The sequence below is a fragment of the Micropterus salmoides genome, unplaced genomic scaffold (assembly GCF_014851395.1).
Source record: "Micropterus salmoides isolate LMB-PRFRI ecotype aquatic unplaced genomic scaffold, ASM1485139v1 Ms_hic_scaffold_13, whole genome shotgun sequence".
In the NCBI taxonomy this organism is placed as follows: Eukaryota; Metazoa; Chordata; class Actinopteri; order Centrarchiformes; family Centrarchidae; genus Micropterus; species Micropterus salmoides.
The window spans coordinates 11,547,811-11,572,106 of record NW_024040374.1 but is presented as its reverse complement, the minus strand read 5'-3'; the positions used below and the strand labels follow the sequence as shown (position 1 = coordinate 11,572,106).

Below are 24,296 nucleotides of genomic sequence, written 5' to 3'. Positions count from 1 at the left end.
TTACCTCTAGCCTGATTGAAAGGTTGCCATGGTAGCGTCAATCACAAGATAACCACGCCCAAAGCATACCCTGCTTTATAAACTATTTTCCTCTAAATGGGACCAAAATTTACTAAATGAACACCATGCTGTATTGAAGAATACCTGAAACTAGCAATTGAGATCATAAACTCATTAGGAAAGTGTTTACTGAGGTAATAAATCAGGTGAGAAGAAGTAGGGTCATTTTGTCATCAACTCCAATGCAATCAGACTTCTTTTTGCAACCAAATGAGTCAGGAAAAGCGGCTGTCCCCCACTTAAGAACAACAACTGAGAAGATAAGTCTTTGTGATATTGAGATTATTACCATGCATGCGCTTTTGTGCTAAAATTAATATGTAGCATTATAGACGGACAGGATAGAGGGTGACAGGACTCATTCCAGTGCAAGCTGAAATCTTTATTAGCTACCTGAGGCTCCTGGACCGAGGCCGCATGACCGTCGAGGTCCGCCCATCCTCGTCGGTCATGCTGTCTGTGCTGCGGAAGTGTCTGAAGAGGAAGTGGAGCTCATCTTGTGTCGGCTGGTAGGGAAGCTGGTGAAGGCGCTCCTGGGAGGACGAGGACGACTGCAGACACAAAGAGGGATCCATCAGTTGAGAAAATGAACAGGTTAAAATCTTCACTGCTTCTCCAGCTGCTGTTAATTCAGCCAAAACAAAAGGCACATTTACGATCTCTTCCGTCAACAAAGATCATTTTTGACTTCACTGAATGATAATTAATATGGTGCAGCTTCTAGTACCAAAGTGATTTTAAACAGCCATATGTGGTGAACAATTGAAAACTTTTTGTGGAACTATGACCCAAATTAAAACTGATTATTTTGACGGTGACCTTAAAAAGACACATCATTGGGTTATTGAAATATGTTGCACACCAATATGCACACTAACATTCCTTAATCAGTCCTTAACAGAGACTTTAAAGGCCCGTAGAGACAGGAAAAGTCTGAAACATACTGGGAAGTAACACATGTTGAAAGTAATCAGCTTTGTCTGTCATCGTGGCTGATAAACGAGAAGTTAAGCCAAAGACAGATTTAAAGGTGCTACATGTAGTACTGTGTGTTTGTCAAACTCAAGATCACAGTTTCAGTGAACCGTGCTACATCCTTTTGCAACGAAGACGTTGCTACTCGTCAGTCCTGCCTTTTCAGTGGCATCACCCTTTTTAAGAGGGATTAGAGTCACTACTGAGAAAACCTGCAAATATGTGTTCAGTGAAGTTAGGCAGACCTGAAGTTGAAACAGGGCAGTAAGAAAAGAGCTCCTGTATTGTGAGTTTGCTTCAAATCTGAGCCGGTGCCTCTCGCATATTCATATTTACTTTCTAGTTTATGACGAAAGCACAGTAGCAGCATAGCAAAATCTGTGCCAACAAGAAGCCAACATAAGCCCGACCACCTGATAATCCACCTGTGGAGGATTTAAATGAGGCACACAAATATAGCTGGTGTATTATTTAGAACAGCAGTCAATGAGTGAACAATGACCTTAACATGAAGCTAACCTCTGAAGTATTTCTTCAGGTTATGGTGTAAACAATAATGAAGCCCACAGAGGTATCATTATTTACACAAATAAGCTATGCTCCATGTTTACTGAGGCACTGAGTACACGCTTTTAAACAGGAATGAACAGGAATCAGTGTACATTGCGGGCAATCTGTTTAATTTTGCGGCCCAGGTGTCCTGAACAGAAGAAGAGGGCCAGAGGGACAGCATCTGTGAAGTCTCTTTCTAATGCCTCAGTATAAAGAGGGCAGTGAGGCCCAGTGAAGAGCCCTATTGTCACCACTGACCTCTGGCCCCATGCCCGGGTCTACCCAATAAACTTGCTTTTAATAGCTCCTTATGGCAGACTTTCAACACAGACTGTTCATTTGAATGCTATTTCATTACGTCATTCTGTGAAGTAATACAATTACAGCTTTATTTTGAAGAACGATATTTATCACATAACAGTCTCAAAAACATATTTTTGAAAGGACTTCAAGTAAATTACCGTTCTGAAAAACACCTTTACTTCCTGTATATTTTGAGATGCACCCTGTGTTTTGATGAGAAGCTGTCATAAAATAATATTACTTTAAGTATTTTATCTAATAACTAAAACAGAGAGGGCACACACACACACTTACTTTACTTTATCCCCTCATTAACAGGCATACACACAGACTGTGTGAATTACTTCTAACGGAGTTCCACAGACTGGTAGAATGACTAATTCAAGCAGATGATGGAGGAAAACAATTAACAGTTTGTCATCTCGATCTTGGCGTTCGCTGTCCCTTATTGCATAAACGAATGTGTTATTTGGGCTGAGTGAGGTGTTAGAATAGCCTGCCCGCCATTTATCGACCGGGGAGGACAGTGCTGTGCTTTGGGATGACTTACTGAGACAGTGGAGCTCGGCGGGTTGGTTCCATAACCAGACGAGGGGAGGGACGCCAGGGACCATCTCCGGCCCTCAGCTCTGAGAGAAACAGACATGCATGTTACATAAGAATCAGCAGCATTAGCATTAGTTAGCATTTCATATGTGAAACTCCTTACATAACAGACGACGGAGGAGTCCTATGACTATGAGAGAATGAAATTAATGTCTTTCTTTCCCCCCCAATCATATAGAACAAGGCTTTGAGTCCTCACTTGATGTTTTGCTATATGCAAATCAAGCTGCACCCCCACATAACAACACTTTTCAGGAGGAAAACCAAATACAAAACTTAAAAGCCAACAGACATGGTGCAAGAATTTTAAAAGAAGCTACCTGTCGGCGCGAGCCAAGTGACTGTGATCACGAAAGCAGTAGATAGAGAGAAAAGCAAAGAAAAGAGTTTCAGTGAGTTTTGGGAATCTTGCGCAAGTGATCCTGTGACCCCTGGCATTCAGCTGAGGGATTAGTACTGACAATGTTGGTTTCCTTGCCAGTTTTCATTTGTCCAGATACAAGTAGTAGCTAGCAAAGTAAATGAATTTGAGAATATAGTTTACATAACAGAAACAAATCTTCACTTCAAAGAATGACTAGCAAAGGGATCTTGTCTCCAGTTTGGATTTTATAACAGCAAACAATATCTCTCTCTCTCACACACACACACACACACACACACACACACGTTGAAGCCAAAAAACAACAACTAAAGGTTATGTGTTATAAATAATATTCGGCATGTTGTCTGCAAGAAAAGGAAACAATTAAGTTATCACACAAATAATTCTCACTGGAAACTCCAACAGCACCATAAAATTCTATTCTATTCTATTTACTCTGACAGACTGAATGAGCAAGATATTAAAGAGTGATGTTAAACAGACCAGGACAAATTCAATAAAGGCATCAATAAGGGCTTAAAAAGCTGTGACCGCATTTTAACCACAATTTATCAACAAGGATCAAGTCCGATTACAGTTTGGTTCATTATCGGTTCATTGAAGGGCCTCAGCAGATACTGACATGTAAATTTAACTAAGAAAACCAGAGTTCCAAACAGACATGAACACGGTCAGTGATTGTTGCGCAAGGCTTTGAATGTTTATTACTGCAACAGATGATGCCTGAGGAAGTTTGTGAACAAAACGTTGCATTTTCTTAGTGCTGACAGTGAGGGAAATACATTTCTTCCCCCAGCACAATAAATTATGTTATGGTAATGTAGGTCATAAAATTATGGCTGAAATGATTCACAGATTAAATTGATTAATAAAATACATCGACACAAATTCTTCGCATCGATGCTTCGTTTAATCCATGTAACTTTACAGCACAGTGTTTCGCACGGACATTTATTACTATCGCACATCTCGCTTACGCTGTGAACACGACGTGACTGTAATGTAGCTGTTTGCAAAGTGGAGGAAGTGAGAGAAAATAGCGAGGGACAAAGAAGAAAGTTTCCAAAGTATGGGATTATTTCAAGCTAAAGAAAACAACAACTCTGTAATGTTACCATCCGTCCACCTTAAAACCAAACTTATGTCGCCTCGTCAACAGCAAGACGGCACCTGAACAAAAAGCAGCCGGTGTTCTGCCAGCGGACCACAGACAAGGTAACAGTAATAGCAACTTCAGCATTTAACTGAAATCCTGATTGATTGTTGAGTTGAAGGCCAAAGTAAGCCGCAGTCTTCAGCTGAAAATGTGAACACGTGCGTTTGTTGTTCTCCTTTTTGGGCCGTGAGTTGTAACCTCACAGTCAGGAGTTAACTGGGTGTCGGGGAGCTGCACCTTTTAACTCAACCCCAGCTCTCTCTGTAGCTCAAACAATCCCTGCTACCTGCGTGTGCTAATCCATCCTTTCATCCAGATTCTTTGTTTTGGCCGCCGCCAAGCAAAAGTACTTCTTAAACGATGCATCGATGAATTGTTGAAATAATCTATCGAAGCTTCGAATACTAAAATCATCGTTAGCTGCAGCCCTACATAAGACAGGACCATGAATGTGTCTTGTCTGAGAACATGCAGACATGGAACTTGAGACTTGTTTACAGATCCAAGGTTTGTTCATAGATTACATTTCATCTTGATACCAAGCTACAGTATGATGTGCATTACACTGACCGATTTTCTCAGACTAGCTGTCTTGTTCCCAGTGTATTCAAGGACGAAGCACCTTAACTGCTCGCAGATTTTTAACGACTTGTTCTTGGGTGCCTTCAAGGTGCCGCCTCACTTGTGGCCTCACTTGTTAGCTACACACGCCCGGAGCGAGACAAGCGTGTTGCCATGGGAACCGAAGCTGAATGATCTGTGAGTGGGCTTCGGGGTTCCCTCCATCTAACCGCACTCATGTTGCTGAGTAGAACTCGGCTGTAAGGAGACCTGGCGGGGGGGGTGGGGGGGGCTCCACACTGAGTCAGCCTCAGTCACCTTGCTATATAACACTTTCAGAAAATGACAGACCTGTAATCTAGTTAATCATTTTATTAGGCATTTTAATGGAATACAATCATAATAATCTGTAATCCCTCACATGTAAGATAACAGATATATCACTTCAGGGGTAAAAAAATAAAATAAAATAAAAGCAGTGCTAACATACCTTCGGGCAAATGGAAAGTTGAGGCAGGCACTGGTCGACACATTACGAGGGCTGTCTAGAGGGCTGCTCGCAGCTGAAAGAGGACAGACAAAGTTAATACCGGTATTATTCACAACTTTAATAATAAACTTGTGAAAATAAAACAGAGAGGAAGTGGTAAGTGGAAATGTTCCCAAAAGAATGACATCATGTATACTCAGGAACCCCTCAATCAATGCAAAGCCCAGCGGCATTAACCATCACTTCAGAAAGGTCCAACATATGATCTTGGTATTACTTTTCCAAACATCACAGCACGTATCAACCAACAGTCTAAATTCAGGGGGGGAAGCTTCATCCAGTTTGGCCTCACTAGAGTCTGGATGGTCTGGGTACACTAGAGATTGTGGTTGAGTACCAGTACCAGGACACAAGAGAGACACCCAATTAGAGCCTGATAGCACTCAGTGATCAGATAATCCGCAGCATGATTGAGTTCAAAAGGGAGCATGTCCACATACGGCTGGTATGAGGAGCTCTTGAGAAAAGCTCTTTTCAAAGAGTGCTGCTGCTTCATGGCATTAAGGGGCTGTTTACTACTGTTGACTCACAAAGTAGAAGGACAACAACCATTTAGAAATGGCCTGCCCTTCAGTTCTCGATACTTTCTGCACTTCCATTTCAAAATTGACTTGAAGATGTTCTAGGGCTGAGTAGTGATGGAGGAACTCGCTTCAATGTCAATATCCTGATCACAATTAGGGCTAAACTGATAAATCAGCCAGGCCGATATATTCACAGATATTAGATATATTGTGTACATGACGGACAATAACTAGGTTTGAGGTAATTCAGATATTTACATAGTTTATCGACCAGGCAGCATGGACAAGGTTTTCAACTGTAAATTGTCCCACTCAGTTTGTATCTTGTCAAAAAACCTACAAAAAATTGTTTTTGTCTTTGTTATGTGCTTGGCTTTAAAAATGTATAAATAAATGACCGATATATCGTAATCAGATTTTTTTTAATTTATCAATAACGGCATCAAAACTCCAGTATCAGTCAGGCTATAATCACAATAATTACCAATAAGTTATTGGTCTCAATAATTTAACAACAATTTCTATTTTATATTAACCTTTACTGTGTTTGCCACAAACATTTAGGATCCAATGGGGACTGGAATCTGTTTTGTGGAAGTAGACAAAGTGTTTGTCTTGTTGAATTAATATGAATAATGAAACTAAAGTGTTAAGTAGAGATATACCAATCAGTTGGATCAGTCTCAGATATTCACTTTATGCCGGTCACATTTAAATTAGAAGACGCGGACATGATGGATATTATAAAAGCATGGGCCAGGTAAAGCAACACTGAACACCTGCTGGTGCTGACCAAGTTGGTCTCAATAGGCTTTGTTATCAACAACAAGCCTCCTCCACATGCGGCTCCCCCACTACTGTTAAACGGAATCGTGGGTGAAAAAAATCCAAAACGCAACTTTATAAAACTGCTGACAAATAAAGCCAACAGAGCAGATACATACAGAGAGGAGAACAGAGACACAGGTGTAGGTGTGTCTGAAGGGAAAAAGCAAGTTGAGCAGATTAGCAGAAGTAGTTTGCATGCTTCTTTTTAATTTCACTTTTATTTTCTGAATTAATAATCTCTCCTCTGCAGTATGTGTATTACATTCCCTCTCTTTCCATTCTTCCCTCAATTTCGCTCTGCCTCCTCTAACCCGGACCAATTAAGACCACACAACTCTGCACTGAAATGACATTTAGATTTCATTAATGACAACTTCACACTGTATTTTGTGCAATAATATTCCTACATTAGTGACTGCCTTTGACAGACCCAGTGCGCCATTAATTTAACAACTCTGTTGAGAATTTAATTAATAGCTGCTGCGTAACCGCAGGTGTGCCGTCATCTGAATATGTCTGAATATTCTGCAGTGTCACCCAGATACTGGCTATGGTGCGGCTTACAAGTTAAGAGTTGAACAAGCTTAATCTTGTATTAGTGAGCGTGTGGCAAGACAAGGTGCCCTACAACTTACAAACATGAATGTGAGAGGAGCCGATACTTCAGCAGCATGCTACATAAGAAACAGTGATGTGTTCCTCTGCATCTTCATTAGATGCCATTTATAAAACACACTGACATTTGTGTGTTTTTTTTCCCCATTTCTTTGCTACCAAATACTACATTGAAATAACAATGTAAATGTGATTTTAGAGAAGGTCTAGCACTGAGCGTGTGTCTGAGTGTGTAACTATATCTCCAGTGTTTAGTCAGGTGAGAACGACACCATTTAAACTTGGAAGTCCCCAAATAACACCAAAACGCCTAAACATATTGGGCCTGATCTGAACTGATACTCATATTTTGAAATATCTCAGTGGACATGCCGAAGACCACAGAGTTTATCCTGTTGTATTTAAAGGTGACCCATTACACTGCATTTTTACCCTTTATTGTAGTTATGTGACTCCTGTATAGTGGCTTTGCATCTTATACTGGCCCTGTGAGCCCACTGTCTTCTAATTAGACATGACCCTGAAGCGTGTTTACCAGGCTGTTGGCCTGAAAAAAAACAAACAAAAAAAACATATCCAATCTTGTTTGGCGCTTTTTCCTTCGCAACCGAAAAAGCACATATTAAACAACTTCAACAGACTGCCGTGTCGTCCTGGGCTGAGAGGACAGACTGAACGCAGCTGTTGCCAGGAGGATGGGGCTGCACGCAAATGACCATATATAGAAAACCGGCTCTGTATGACATCATACGGAGATGAGAGTAGAAAAAAAACTGTTGAAACCGGAGCGTTCAGAAAAGTGGGAAATCTGAGGTTTTGGCTCACAGGGATTTTTTTTTAAATACGTTTACCTCATTATTTGAAGCTTTGGCCATGTTTAACATTAACATCCGACACTAACATTTTACATATGACAGAAAATACAGGAAAGAATAATAGGTCACCTTTAAATTGCAAGAGCTGGAATCAGGAAACAATGCAGTGACCTGCGTTGGTGCAGACATGTGTCTCCAGGGCATAGTTATAAAGTTGTTAAAACACAATAAACACCAGAAAGTCAAGTGTAAAGGTTAATTAAATGCCAAGCCACCATACTGCAGGTTATACTTTTTTGAGGCAATATTGTGCAACTCTGGAAACTTCAAATCAATTTATAGTTTTCAGTCATGTGACATGCGCAGTACCCTGCAGGGCAAAACAACAGACCGAGTTAGCAGCTCACACCGGACTCCCTCATAGAGACGCCGCAAAAGCCGTTACATTTTATTTGGATCACCTCTTAACTCAATAAAAAGATAGATATGGACACAAACTGCAAGTGTTGGGCACTTGCAATCCATAAAGCATCCGCTGCCATATTTCTGCTGTTAAAAACCGCTAGGTCCCTGCCAGCGCTTGACTGTGGTAATGTTTACGTTTACCTTGTAGGGAATCCCTCACCTAACACAGCTCAGGCTTGTCTCCTTTTTGATTACTGTATCCGAATGCAAAACAACCATCCAGCAGTTTGGCAACACAAAAGTAACAAACTCAAAGTAACAGTGCATCACTTGCTTCCTGGTTGGTGGGCAGCGGAAAATAACGTTTTTTTTGCCCTCCTGGGGAGCGTTTTCCTTGGAATTTGACGTCATGTGAAAACTACGAATACAGTATCTTGTGAGATTACTTGTAAATGAGCACAATGCTGCAAGGTATTTAAGCTGCTATGAGCACTTGCATTTTTTTGACTTCACTACATGAAGTATACTGAAGTACTAACATGTCTTTTGGGGATAGGACCTTAAATTAAAGGTTACCAAAGCAAGATCTTACCAGTGTGGAGTGAGAGTGGGGAGAGCGGCCGGGACAGCGTGGGTGATGGCGTTCCGACACAGAGGCTCTTCCTGTTGCTGCTGCGACAGCTGAAAGGCACGCAGGAAAAGAGAGAAAAATCAACCGACTGCCAGCCCCAACACACGACTCACCTGCATCTCTCACCACAATTTGTATGAAAATATCTCTGTGGTAGTTTGCATATTGAGTTACTGTCATGACCAGTGAGCCAGTTAAATTCAAACACCACAGTGGAATGTCACCATTATTGAGATTGTCCCCCAGGTTAATGTATCTGATAAGTGAAAAAGCAATAACACCTAATGTGTCAACACTACTGTCTAATATAAATCACAACTGTGATTTATGCTTCTGGCATTTGTTGACTGCAACAGCAAGAAACAAGAATTATCCATTTAAGAAGTCTAACCCTCCTGGTAATTATAAGTTGTTTGTGCTCTGTATTAAGTAACATGTGGATTTGAAATATGAAATATAAGGAACTCAATTAATTTGACACACACAGATTTATCTTATTATATTTACTTATATTTCAAGTGATGCTTTGCAGTATTTTCAAGATTTCCCATTGGTAAAATGGGTAAACTACACTAGGCAGGTGTATTAACCTCTTTCTGACAGGCTACATATGGGTTGCAGTGTTTCTGGTCAATCCATTACCACTGCCTCGTTGTCTCAACATTGTCCTATTTCTTTAGTAAGCTTCTGCTAAAAGTTGTCATTTCTCACCTCTTAAGTTGATATTAACAATCTAAAACTGTCACTTAGAGCACTGTGTCACTGCTAAGGCGTTCGAACCCTGGAGGAAATTATTTACTGGGAACACATGGATGATCCTGCTGGGTTTTTTTAAATCACTACACAGTTAAGCTGAACGATAAGCCAATCCAGAAAGAAAAAAACTTGGGTGTGTATCTTTAAGCTGAGTGCAATCATTTTGGCCCTTGGTCCATCCGCCTATAATTACATGTTTGACTCATGCAATGCTTTAGCATGTATTTATATCCAAGTGTGTGTTTGTGTTAGTACTGAACAGCAGCTTGAGGACACAAGACACTTTATGATAGTGTATACTGGGCAGATTAAGAAGACACTTGACCTCTAAAGTAGCAGACTGTGATCCACTAAGCTGGAACTATTGTGCCACACTGAATAAGCCTGAACAACACCAAAACACATCAGGGTTTGTGTGCAAACCAGAAGGAGGCTGGGTATGAACTGGTAGTAGGGGAAACATGCATGGACGTACAGTTTTATGTGGAAGGTTTTTTTTATTTCCATTTTTAAATTAGTGTTTCTTATATAATTTCATAATTTCATTATATTTTTAATATGGTTTAGTTGCAATTTTGTTTTCTGCACCATTTTAAATGTTAGTTTCCTGACTTGTTCAAATTGTTTCCTAAAAGCCTATTTTAGTTTAGGACTAGTTATTGCTCAATTTGAAGAAAGGTTTTTCACATAACAAGATAGATATCCCTGATTAAACAAAAGGATACTGTAAAAAAGTAATTAAGCCTAACAAAGTCAATGTTAATTTAGTGTTGTTGAATTAACAAATGGTTATTGGGGGTGTGTTCAACAGAGCTTTCTCCTGCACTGCTACAGCACAAATGTAGCGTGGAGACAGGTCTTCAAAGGCGTGCAAACCAGTTTGTCGTCAGATGGACAGATTCTGCTGGTTCAAACGCAACAGGTAAACAAGGGTGTGCACTGCGATCCTTGACAGCACAGGTCTGGAAATGCCAGACTAGCTCAGTAGCACACTATATTGTCTTTTGTAAAGATATATAATAGTCAGTAACTTCTTTTTTTCTACTCAACTTTAGGGCTGCAACTAATTATTATTTTCATCAGTAATGTTTTCCATTTATCGTTTGGTGTATGAATTAAGACCTACTGTAGACCTACTGTTTGAGAAGTTAGAACCTGAGAATGTGTAGTATTTTTCACCATTTGTGTTGAAAAACACTTAAAAACTGTTAGTCGATCATCAAAGTAGTAGCAGAGTATTTTTCTGTCAATCGACAGTAAAGTGATCAAGTGCTAGGCTTCATAACATCAGCTTGCTCCTCTTGTACTTCTTGTTGTTTTCAGTCAGCATCAGGATCTGTCCTAGTAACTACACTTGACAGTTTGATGTAAATAACTGCACACGTTTGTCGCATCTGAAAAAAATAACAAACTGCAGTACATTTAAAACATTTTACCGTAACTCTTTTAGATTGGTAATCAAATGTGTCCCATAATTCATCACACAATAGTAACGTTTCTTCTTTGCATTATTACAAGGGCAGTAATGCAGTTTATAGTTTCCATTGCAGATTTGTCCATAAGTCATATCGATCATGCACATGAGCAGGAGACCATTCAGAATTCATAAAACCGAAGTTGCATTTGTAACTTTATCAAGTTCACATCTTGAGCTACAAAGAGCAATGCATTTGTGTGACGGACAGGATGATGTTGGCAACTGCAGGAAGACCTAAGGTTTCTGCAAATCCTCTGAACACTTGCAGCTCTGCAGTTACCAAAAATAAATTCATGGGCGAGTACAGATAAGGCTTATGATACTTTTGCTAGAAGAACTGAGATTTCTTTCTCTCTGCCCACTGAGATTTAACTCAACCGATGAGATTATTTCCGCCTTCACAGCAGCTCTGCCTTGAGAAATGTTTATGTAACTACAACTCTAATCTGCGGGCAGATGCATGACACACGAGCACGGCCGCGTCAGACGAAGAGGGAAAACTGGTGAGAGCCAAAATACAAAAAGGAAACCTCCTGTCAACAGACTGAAGGCTGAAGGGAGTGTGTGCTCCGACAGCAACAGCATGCCCAGCTTGAGACACAGATGTCCAAGGCCCAAGTGTGTGTGTGTGTGTATTTATATAAAGGGAGGGAGGGGGTACTAAATAATCCTCTGGTTCTGAAAAGAAGGATCAAACTTTGACGCATAACAATCAACTGAGCAGATTTTGCTGTGACACCAGGGTGAAAGGTCTACAATAGTCCTTAAATTATTAGTCAATTAATCGAATATAGGCCTGACAGAAAATTAAACTATTTTAATAATTGATTAATTGCTTATGCCATTTTCTGAGCGAAAATGCCAGTTCCACAATCTCAAATGATTGTTCGCCATCCTAAAAATCTAAATTTTTTGCAGTTTTCAGTTTCTCAAACATGAGGATTTGCTGCTTTTCCCTGTTTTATATGATTGCACACTGAATATATTTGGGTTTTGACATAACCTTGGACTCTGGGAGACTGTACTGGGCATTTTATTGGACTATTAACCAAAAAGACAATTGACGAGATAAATAAACAGGCCAATGCCTCAGTTCATTCAGTTCAACAGCTGCAGCTTTAAACACCAGTAATCTAACAGTGAACATGACAAACAATTAACTATGTCCTCCAGTCAGTTTATATCATCACACCAAAAGACACCAATATAAAGAGAGAAGTTCTTCATATGAGAGATGTTTTGTCTTCCATTAGTCCATCTGCACAGTGGTTATGTGTCAACTGCATCTACAGTTTATCCAATGGGACTTGCTGTTTAATTCAATTTCAAAGACAACTGTAACATTAACGTTAACTTAACTAACAATCTAATATTTGCAAACGTAAATGGACTTTACTTAACGATAATATGGCCCTTTTCTAGTCCTACGACCACTCGCTTAAAGGTGTTACCTTTGAGAATATTCTTTTTAGAGAAAATATTAGCTGCTTTCAGTTGCTGTTTTCTAGACAAAAGCATTTCTATCGGCACACACTCAGGATTAAGGTTCACCAAACGTTAGAGCAATCGGCTTTGTGAGAGGAGCTAGCTTATGTTGGGAATGTTTTTATTCATAACGTCCCTGTGAAATCTCACAATAACATATGACATAATGTTGACATAACAAAATCGCAAACGAACCGTCAAACTATAACGTTAGCTCGTGTTCTTCCAACATCCGAACTCTTCCAAACTATTAACGTTACCTTTTCGAGCGCTTCAGCAACGCTCCCGGAACAAAATGAGACTTGTTCTGGCTAGGTACCGCGGACCAGTGACTCGGATCCGACATGCTGGAGGGTTTTTTTTCCTTTAACCCCCAATTCAAAGTTAATGGTGATTTCAGAAAACTGAAGCACGGGTCGCTGAGAAACCCACTCCCCCCGCTGCTGCTTCTGCTGCTGCTGCTCTCCCCGCCATCGCCTCGTCTCCTCGGCTGTTCCTTTTGTATTCACACCGAGTCTAGACCCAACAGCTCTGAAGCTGCCGTTACATCCCCCGGGCGCCTCTGTGGCCGCGGTGCTGTCCCGGAAACATTAAATCCATGGGGGGTTGTTTGGTGTGTGTGCGCGTGTAACACGGTTCACGCGGCAGCGGCACACGTTTAGTTCGGGCCAAACAGACGCTGCTGGCTGCGTGTGTGAAGCAAGCGAAAGCGTGACGCTGCGTTCAAGTGCTGCTCGTTCCCTCCGGCTCCTCACTGCTGCTGCAAACTATAACTGCTAAATTAACCATTTAGTCTATAAAATGGCTGAAAATAGTAAACGAAAATGGTGACTAATTCAGATTGCTTGTTTTTCCCAACCAACAGTCCAAAGCCCTTTCAATTCTATAAAATAAAAAAACAGCAAATCTTTCAATCACATTTAAAAAGCTGGAACCATTCCTGCTTGATCAATGATTTGTGTTTTTGATTGAAAATTATCAGTACAAATGCTCATGGGATTGCTGCCTTTCCTACAAAGCAAAAGTTTGATTTTATTTTAAGTTCTGGCTGTACAGACCCCAAAAAATACCTAGAGTGACTTTGGTAATTTTGGTGTAATAAGGTTCACTGGCACTTTATTTATACGTTTATTGTTTCCAGCACCCTCTTGGAAAATAGATTTTTATTCTCAAAGTGCCTTTTCTGGTTAAATAAATAAATGTTTAATAAAAATTAAATAAAGGTTTATTTAAAAAACAAATGGGATAACACCAATGTCCTTATCAGGCAAGTCATGCTATTCAGCAGCCATCTTGGCAACGCCTCCGGGCAGCTATTTCGGACTAACAAGACCCGGCTCCTATCTGAATGAATGGGGAGAGAGCCAGAACTGCACTTAAACTGGTCACCGGGACATAAAAATTACAGGAATAGAATCAGCAGTAAAATCTAATAAAAATCGCTGACCACTTTGCCCCAAAATGACGTTTAAAAAGCAGTTTTCCCGATCGGTTATCCTTCTACGACACATGCGTCACCACGCAGTAGAAGTATATGTTATGTTTCCCGCGTTGGCTATTAAAAGCAGACGATTGGCTTTTATCGTCTCTGATAACGCTCATTCATTAACAGACAAAAGCCTAGAAAGAGCCCAGAAGACTATTTTCTTCTGTTGTCCCTGTCCTAAAAATAAAATACAGTAACATTACTTACTACTAAGTTCACATAACATAATAAAAACCATGCAAAGATGAGTGAAGTACATAAATTTTCCTATCTATGAATTTATCACCTGTCGTTTCGGATTACTTTTCTGTATTACTACTATCCCTCATTGTTTAAAAGCAGCACTGGGGAAATTTTCAGTTTGATTCAACAGCTGCTAAAGACTTTGCGACAACTTTGATCACACAGCAAAGGAAGGCAGACCAAAGAACTGAGGCTGCTAAGGATAGTAGGAGTGAAATAAGTTAAATTCCACAGCGACTCTTACATTGCACAAGTGCTACAAAAACAATTTACAGCTGAACATTGAACACTGAAGAAACATCTTCTCTAGTTAACATCTTATCTATCTATTTATAGGCTACATTAGTATTACACAGCTGAGTGGCAGAGATGCTCATAGTTCTGTGCCATCTCTGATACAGTACAGTACAGTTATCCCCTTCTGTAAGTGGAGATGCAGAGTTAATTTTAGAAATAATAACTAAAAATTGTGATATAACCCTATGAGGATATATAAAAGATTGTGTGAGTTTCACTGTCTGAACATTTGAGCTACTTCTCACTTTTTCAATTGAGGTGATTGCAAAAAAAAAATTACGCAATCAGTCGATGCCATCCATTACCACATCAGTCTTGTTCAAATATATGAGATGTTGCCTGTTTTTGAGACATTGCCCAGCATTGCCCAATTATTATGTAGACATTTTGGGCCAAAAGGACCCTGAAGAATGTTTTAAGAGCAATTTATACATTTAAAAAATGCAATATATGGTATCTTTACCAATCTTTACTTCTAGTACAACATTAAGCTAAAACGTGATGTTTGACTGCAGACTATTTGGTCAAAGTTAATAATAGTCAGAACCATTGCCATAGAAACACTTCCTTCATGTTGACCCCTTTGGTCATGTTGGCGATTTCCTACAGAACTTGAAAGTAGCGTTAGTTGTTCTTGGGTTATACCATGAGAAGTATGTTAGAGGGAGGATCTTAGCCAAACTTTTAAACAGTGGTATATTCCGGTGCATATAGTACCTCTAATGAACCTGTTCATACCCAGGCCAGTATTTATATAGAATACCCATTTTAATTTAATTTTATATCAGAACAAAAACATCATGCAATGTACACTGTATGTGGAATGCTGAATCTGAATACATTGTGAAAATGTATTTATTTATTTGGAATGAGCCTCTAATTATCCACAATTTAAAAAAATAGCTAAATGCTATTATCAATGTGCTTTTTTTTTCAAATAATAAATATAAATAAGATCAAATCCAATACTGACAATCCCTATAAAGTTGCAAGGAGTCAAAATCAAATCTCTCACTTTTGGAAATGATACCTAAAACAAAAGTAGTATACAGTATGCTTTCTGCCTATATGACGATGTTTTCCAATGTGAGGAGAACTGTATGTGTGTATGTATGATGATTATTATCAGAATGCTGCATGTCTGTGGAGTTCACTACTTTCCTTTAATAAACATTAACATGATTTAAAAAGTCCCCTGCTTTTCATGTCTGATTTGTTCTTTTTTTTCTTACATATAAACATTACTTGACGAATGATGATGTCATCAAGACCTCTACATATTCAGTGTATCACAACCAAAGTTTGATGTAGGGAAGCAATTTACAGACCAAATATTGAATCTAATGCAAGAGAATGAACATGTTTCTAGATGGTGAAACAACAGGGGGGGTCTCCAATGCAAAATGCTGTGAAGAGAGCTGCCAGCAAATGTGCAATCTGCCATACTGTGGCATCAGATTACTTAGAATGTGTGAAAACGGCATGATTATTATCTGAGAGGTTTTCCTATTAAGATTTGCTCATTTTTCAACAGCAAAATGGGATTAATTACTGTACAGTGTACGGTGTGATAGCCTAGCACTGCTCACACATCCAGAAACATGCTGGATGCAGCCTCCTCTGTTTGCGTTGTTGCCTTCCTCCACAGCACACAGCACCGTTGCCAAGCAACTCACATAGACTTAGAGACAACTAATAAATGATAGGTCTTCACTGGTGAAACAGAAGCATCTTAATATACAAAAACAACTCAGACTTACTGCATATTTCCATTTATATCTCATACTTTTTAATGAAGTTATCCTATCTCTACTCGGAAAACCACTCAGCAGAGATCACTTATGTTTACTGTTATTGTTTTATTGGGGTCTGAAGATTAAAGTTTTACTCTACTCCTTCATGTTATTTTTGTGAATTTGTAGTATTTTTAAAACAGTTCCTCAAACAGTTGACAAAACAATCACACCACAGGGTTAGCACAGATTAGCAGCTATTCTGGAGCTTTCGTCACATCACACTATCTTGTTGAGCAAATGGGGTTTGCCCCAGTTGTCATATTATTGTTCTCATGATCCTGCATGCTTTGTCCAAAGTCTGCCCGTTTCTGTTTTATGTTGAGAATCAGTTTGCGTCTGGGTGATGGTTTGTCTGCATTGCTGGCCGTTCTTGTTTTACTTTGTAGTGTTAGTATCTGCTTGTCATGTCTGGCATTGCTTCTTGTCTGCGTCTTCCCTGTCTTGATTACCTGATGTGTCTCACCTGTTTATTGTATATACTGCCTGCTCTTCCGTCATTGCTGGATCATTGCCATGTCATTTTCAAGCTGTGTGTCACCATTACGTCTAGTGTCTCTGCTTATGCTGGCTGGTTAAAGTTTGGATTTACTATCATTTGGATAACTATTTGCAATGACTATCTGTAAGCCAGTAAGATACTTTTGGATTAAACATTGCAAAATGATCTGCAACTCTCCCCATGTCTTGCGTTTTGGCCCTCATCTGCTTTTCCTGCCTCGGCACTCAGACCAATCTGACAAGTGTAGATTAAAGATGAGATTGTGTGATACGATTAAAAGCACTGACACAGACCTTGTTGTGAGATTGTTTGTCAACTGCTGTTTAAAAAGGTTACGATTCTTACCAAATAAAACAATAGTATTTTGAAGCAGCATATATGATTCAATATTTTTTGTGACATCGCAAATAGTATGGCATCTTCGTTGCTTTTTTTTAAAAAACACTTAGCATCTATAGAAACAGTCTGTGTGTGAGCTGGTTGTCTTACCTCCAGGGATGAAGGGTTTGTAAGGGGCTGCAGGGGCTGCAGGGGCTGCATGGGCTCAGGAGGGTGGGGCTTTGGCAAGTGGGCGACAAACTGTAAAGCAAGACATGTTCACATTGAGTAGTGTACTGACTCAGCACCTCAGCACACCAACGTCTGACATCAGACAGCAGCAGAGCTTTGGTCAGAGGTTAGAGATTGATGCCTGCCTCTCACTGACTATTGCCAACAGCCGATACTGACACTCTGTATCTATCTGCCGAGTAATGCTGCTGCCTCTCTTTTAGCATTGTTTGTTACAGGGTGGTTGGATGCAGCAGTGGGTGCTCATGAGCTCAAACAACACAGGAAGTTGACAGCTGGGTGTCAACACAACAGAAAGGAAGTTATGCATGTTATGATGTTGATATAGGCTTGACTTCAGAATCAATTTGACAAGGACCATGTTCTTCAAGTTTCTAAAATCCTCAAGAACAATACACTTTTGGGTTCCTGAGCGCTGTATACAAAAGAAATCCTCAGACTGTCCTTAAATAACTATCATTGGCTACCATTTCACATCTTAGCGCACTATTTTTGCATCAAAACTTGCATGCTCATCCATCCTAAGGTCTGACCCAGCGCCGAAGCTGTTTTCTATTGATTTCCCTGCTCAGTTGGAAGCTCTGCCTTGTGGGCTGCACAGTGCTGCTATTGTCTCACTGCTGCAGAGGCTTCCCAGGGCTAAACGCAGCACTGGCTACCACAGCACTAATGAACGTGTTGTCATAGTAATGCAGGGAGGATGGTAGGAAAAAGTACTCCTTGCACAAAGACTCCTCACTCTGTAGTGCCGCCTCATAATTACACAAAACATGCAACTCACTGGATTTTGTCTTGACACATTTTCTCCTTCAGAAACCCTAAACCAAAGCCCTCAATGGTGCTTGAGTGAGTAATCGTCTGTCATTTCCATTTTGTCTGCACTTCATGGACACTCCTGTAGAGAGTAGAAAACCTCAGACTGACTCACTGGTGTCATTCACACTGAATTTCTGATTTGCTCAGATGTTGAGGTCGTTCAGGGAGATTCTGAAATCAAGTGGCATGCTCCAACCTTTCCGTGGCAAGATAGCAGCAGGATTGTCTTTACTGCAAAAATAACCATTGCGGCAAGCAAATTTAGACTGTATAAAGAGGCATCACCTATTCCAAGATAATGTTTATTTCTAGTCATTTGTGCACCGCTGGTGGCGAACAAGCCCATCCTGAAACCTATATGTCACAGATTTGTTTCAAATGTGTGTCTGGACTGATGCGTCCATCAATAGCCAACTATCAAAGCCTGAACCTCCCCCTGTATCTCAGCGCTGCGCGGCGAGCAGCTAAGTGCCAGAAAATTAAAATGAAACAAAAACAGCACACGCTATGCTGTGGTGATCCATGGAGGAGGCAGATGGATCGATCAGAGAATGGGCTTGTGAGCAGGGAGCTCCTACGCCTTATGGATCAGCATCTAATGGGCAGCAGGTACCCCCTCCCCACAAAAAAAGGCTACACTCTGGAGGAAAAGTGGGCAGATCTAAGACTGCAGCCATGTCCTTTGATGAAGACAGGATTTACAGGTTTGCAATTATAGTGAAATAAAATATCTGTTCACCCAAAGACTGAGAGCCATTTGTCTGTGTTGGTGATGTGAGGGGGAGCACGTGACTCATGAAGGAATTGGGGGACGAGGACTTCATGTGAGGTTTAAAAAATAAAGGAGACAATAGAGCTGGTAAAAAAAAAATAGAACATCATGAGGACAGAATTCACACTGAGGCATGAGCTGTTCCTATGAAACAAAGTGAAACATTTGGTTTGTCCAAAGTTAAATGAACTGCATTGAGAAACTGAAAGAAGTATTTCCACTGATATGAGCTGCCAAAAACGTTCGACAAAATATTTCAAGCTCCTCATCTTCACAACTTCCTTGTTGTTTCACTTGTTTGGTTTTACAAGTTTAACCAGCCATGCCTTGCCCAAGGTCGGAAAGCTGGATTTCTCCACATCCAGTGGGATAAATCAGTTTAAAGATTAATAGCAGGGAGCAATTGTGAGCCTGAGTTTTACTGATAATGCTGAGAATACTTGCATTTCAATACATATTGGTTACAGGTGACACACCTGTAACTTTCCTTATCTGCTAAATAGTCCTGTTTTAAAAAATACTACAAATGTTTCATATTACAAAAGAGTAATTTAAAAATGTTAACTAGATAATGAAGCCTCAAGCAAACCATAGCCCTTTGAGAAAACATGAGGGCTTATTTGCATTTTCATCAGGCTCAGCTGGTTGTTTTGGTTTCACAGCTGGGAGCCGTGTGACAGTTGTGGTTTGAACAACAGCCACTTTCCATTACAAAGTGTGTGTTAACACTGGTGTACACAGGAGTACCATCAATATGAGCGCATCAACTATTATTTCACCCTTATTACTACTTTCAATATAACTTGCGGTTTCACACATGCACAAAAATATGAAAATATATGAAAAGCAGAACTTACTCCAGAGTCAGAGAGGGGATCTTCAGCTTATCTCGCCTCGACTTCATTCTTGCTGAACACCAAGAGGGGCTTCATTTACCACAGCGCAGCACCACTCGGGCTCACAACCGGCTTCCAACCACTCATCGCTGCGGTGGGTGACTAAAAATAACTCGTTTAACAGAGTATCGTTTACCTGCGGCTTCAGCGGATTCCGGAGAGATTTTCCGTGGGAATAGATGCGACGAGGCACCGCGACAGTTTTGCGCGTTTCGCTTCTCGTCTGTCTCCAAGGCGCACGGGAGAGCGACTGCCACGGAACCGAGGGAGCGACGGGTCACCGCTAACCTCCATGTGACTGGTGCGGAGGGAGGACGGGAAGGAAGGAGGAAGGGGGGAGTCTATTGGAGGGGGATGGCTATATCTATTTGGGCAGTCATCACACAGGTTGGGGGAGGACGGAGATGTTGGCGTTTGGGTTTAGGCCTATGTGTAATTATCAAACCTGAAAAAAGAAGGGGAACAATGGGGTTTGTTGGCTACCATTTTGAAGCCTTGAGTTTGGCATTTTGGCCTTCACCATCTTGTTTTTTGGAACCAAAAGAGGCCATATTTGGACGAAAGAGTGGAGCTCAAGAGAGACATACATTGCTACGTCTGACAGGTCACTGTGGTGGTGACATGTCAATCACAAGGTAGCCATGCCCTAAAGCATAGCTGTGTTATCATCTATTTTACTCTAAATGGGACCATAATTTACAAAGTGAATATCATTCTGTATTGAAGAAGACTTGAAATTAACGATTGGGACTATAAACTCATTAGGAAAGTGTTTACTAAAACAATAAATCAAGTTAAAAGTAGGGTAATTTTGTCATAGACTTCTATACAATTGGAATCCTTTTTTAACCAGTGGAGTCGCCCACTGATGGCAGTTAGACAGAATGCAGGTGAAACCACTTTCACATTGAGTAGTATGTAGCTGCAGTACCGGAGTCTGCAGTTTCAGGACTGCAATCCTAGGACCGGAACATGCATTTCTAGGACCCTTGTTTACTTTGATACTGCCAGCTAGCTGGCTGGCTAGCTAGCCGGCTGGCGGTCCTACATACTATTGTCCACATTGGCTTCACCTTTCAAACCTGGTGGTTCCCACTGGGTTTTAACAAGCGACATTATTAGTTATAATGTTCCCCGTGTTGGTCATAGCCCTAAATTAAATTAAAATCTAAACAAGAAGTTTAGTTATTTTCCACAAATAGATATTCAACACCCATTCAAACTGTGTGGTCAAATTGCTCAGAATTATGTGAATTGATGTCTGAGATCACACATTGTTAATGTGTTTCCATATATGCGTGTGTGTGTGTGTTTGTGGAGGCTCTGCCCTGCATGCCTTTATTTTCTGACTGTGATGTAGGAACCCATTAATTGCATTGACAGAGTCAATTTCCCCAAGGAGGCAAGGAGTGTGTGTGTGCATGCAGTCGCGGTGCACGTGTAACTAAATCAAATTTCTGAGCATCTGTAGTTTATTAGGCACTCCTCTGGTCTATGCGCGCACGAGCCAACATCAGGTGTTTTTTTACAGCATGCTTGAGAGTAGATTTCCAAAGCATGTGTAGGAGTGTGTTTATGTGAGAGTGTGTGAGAGTGTGTTGGTTGAGATGTATGTGTTTGCAAGTGCTTGCTTCAAAGTCAATTCTTTTGTAGCCCACATATAGTGCAGGTGGGTGTGTGAGTGTGTGCTGATATCCAATAATTGCATACTTGAAAGTCAATTTGTCAGCATCCAATTTGTGTGTGGCTGTGTGTGTACATGTTTTCATGTTTTTCTGTTGAATGCCTGCATCTCCAACGGTAACATGAGATGGAGATTACACCAGTGTCTTCCTAGTTGCTAGGGAGCTGGTGATGGTTTGCCTGTTTGCTAGAAAATGATCATATGAGAGAGAGAGAGAGAGAGGGAGAGGGAGAGGGAGAGGGAGAGAGAGGGGGGGGGGGAGAGAGAGCGATTCAGGGTTGTTCTCCTCCAGCATGATTGACATGATCCAGCATATTTGACGTACTTGTTGGATTGACCATGCTGTTTGTTATGGGAATCTATAATAATATAAACTGCCTCTAGAAATCAAAAGAAAGACCAAAGATCCAGTCACACACTGGAAGGCTTCAGTTGATGTCTTGAGAGAATGGTCAATAGTCTAGTCTAGTCTAATCTATACAGACAAAATGATATGGCATCACAATGTTGCAAGAGAACAAAGAGAAAAATTTAAATTGTGGGACAGCTTTGGCTTTGTGTCTGAACCCACCTGTTAAACCTAATGAGCAGGAAAAAAGTCTGTTGTGTGTGTGTCTGGTGTGTGTTTGCACTTGTAATCCTACAGGACACGAGATTTTAGCCAACAGAGCGAGGACATTTTTGGAGAGTGAGCACATTTTTGCTGGTCCTCCCAACTTCCTCACAACAAGGGCTGTTTGAAGGTTAAGACTTGGTTTTAAGGGTTAGGGTAAAATTAGGTTTTGGTTAGGGTAAGGTCAGCATTTTATTTGTGATGGTTATGGTAAGGGTCCAGTGAACACATTATGTCAATGAGGGTCCTCACAATTATAGAAGTACAAGGAAATGTGTGTGTGTGTGTTTGTGTGTGTGTGTGTGTGTGTGTGTGTTGGGTGATAGGTAGTGAGTGGTGGATGGTGTATAGTCTTGGTGGTGGTGGTGGGGGCTTCCCATTTCCGATTGCTTGGATATTGTTTTGTTAGAGCAGCATTTCATAGGAGAGTCAGTTTCTCAGTTACCATGGCGATAAGGGCTTTCCTGCTCTTCCCTTCCCATCAGTCTGTGTGATTCCTCCTATCTCTGCTCTGTGAGATGAAGCTTAGCTAAACCCTGTTTCAACAAATGTCCCTCAGCAAATGGCAGCCAAGTCAGCTTTGGGGTTCAGTATGCTTTAAGCCACACAAAGTGATCTGGACTGTTTTCAACGTTACATCATGTTTTGTTTTGTTTTGTCTTTTCTGCTGAACCACCCATGTAAAAATACAGAGTAAATTACACTATAATAGAAACAGTACCGAACACAGTAAATTACATCACGTGCCTACAAGAATCTATGTTATGTGTACAGCACACACAAATAAAATTAGTGTAGAGTTCCTCTTTGAAACATGTTTTCACAGAAACTCAAAATACGGCCTTCTGGGTAACTGTAGCTGGCAGATTGAGGCTCACAGACATCCAAAATCTCACCCACAGATACTGAAGGATTAAATAACAAGCGAGAGGATTCAGGAAGGAATCACTGTTCACCAAAACCTGAGAAACGTGAGGTGAGGTAAGTGTTCCTGCATGGGAGGAAAGGGAAAGAGGAGGCCATATAACTATAATTCACATTGAGGACATGACTAATAACCCATTGACACATAAGCTGATTAATGCTAACCAGAGCAGATTACGCAAAGATTATGCAAATAGTTTACAATAACAAAATGCATACAAAACAGGCAAACCCTGCCATCCAAAAATCTGTCCATTTTTCTTTTTGTTCATCTTCTTCCCTACCCTGTCACCTGTCCCCTGAGAGCATGTTGTTTACACTGCCTGGTAGTATCCACATGCAGCTTTATCTGCCCATGTCCTCCTTTCCTGCCATACAGCTGATGCTTCCAGTTTGAAAAGCAGGGCCTCCACATGGGTAAATGTCTCAGCAAAGCCAGATACACACACACACACACACACACAGTGAACTGAAGATGCCTCCCCATATCACATAATAATGTCTCCAGGCTTCAGATGAGGCACTGGAAGCACATAATCTGAGGCCTTGATTTATTTCTTTACTGACTGCATAACAAAACCACTGAAACCTAGTCTATTGTATATTTGCTGCAAATATATGTGTGTTCCATGGTTTTATTTACTTGAAAGTTAATAAATAATAGACGCAAATGGATGCTGCATCACAATACAATGGTAAGATTAACAGCTGAAGAAAAGGACTTGCACAGACAACCTATTTAACGAGGAAAAGATAATATGAAAATGACAAGCTAAATAATTTGAGCAATTATTGTAAACTGAGCAGCAACAAGAGTAAGAGTAATGAAACTGAAGGAATATCACAAAAATATTGTGTTCTTGTTGCTGAATAACATGTGACAATGGCACATAACATGATGTAAGATATGTACAAAGGAAGTTATTTCAATAAGCAGTGATGCAGGAAATGAGGAAATAACATCACACGGGAAGTGGGTGGCAATAAGTGTGAGCATGTGTGTTTGTATGTTTTTG

The 24,296-nt window shown here is 40.5% G+C and overlaps 1 protein-coding gene across 2 annotated transcripts in view; it reads right to left on the bottom strand.

Annotated features, from left to right (window-relative positions):
- Positions 1 to 20,383, bottom strand: part of mast3b (microtubule associated serine/threonine kinase 3b) — a 40,654-nt gene extending 20,271 nt beyond the window's left edge. Inside the window, exons 1-6 of one of the 2 annotated variants that reach the window (XM_038715569.1) lie at positions 20,021 to 20,383; positions 17,495 to 17,584; positions 8,928 to 9,016; positions 5,089 to 5,161; positions 2,441 to 2,519; positions 454 to 611 (exon numbers count right to left, since the gene is read on the bottom strand). In XM_038715569.1, coding sequence (XP_038571497.1) covers positions 454 to 611; positions 2,441 to 2,519; positions 5,089 to 5,161; positions 8,928 to 9,016; positions 17,495 to 17,584; positions 20,021 to 20,067 — 536 coding nt within the window. In that variant the 5' untranslated portion in view covers positions 20,068 to 20,383. Of the gene's footprint in view, positions 1 to 453; positions 612 to 2,440; positions 2,520 to 5,088; positions 5,162 to 8,927; positions 9,017 to 12,944; positions 13,384 to 17,494; positions 17,585 to 20,020 lie in introns of those variants that run through there. The other variant, XM_038715570.1, reaches the window with a different exon arrangement.
- Between the last annotated feature and the right edge of the window lie 3,913 nt (positions 20,384 to 24,296).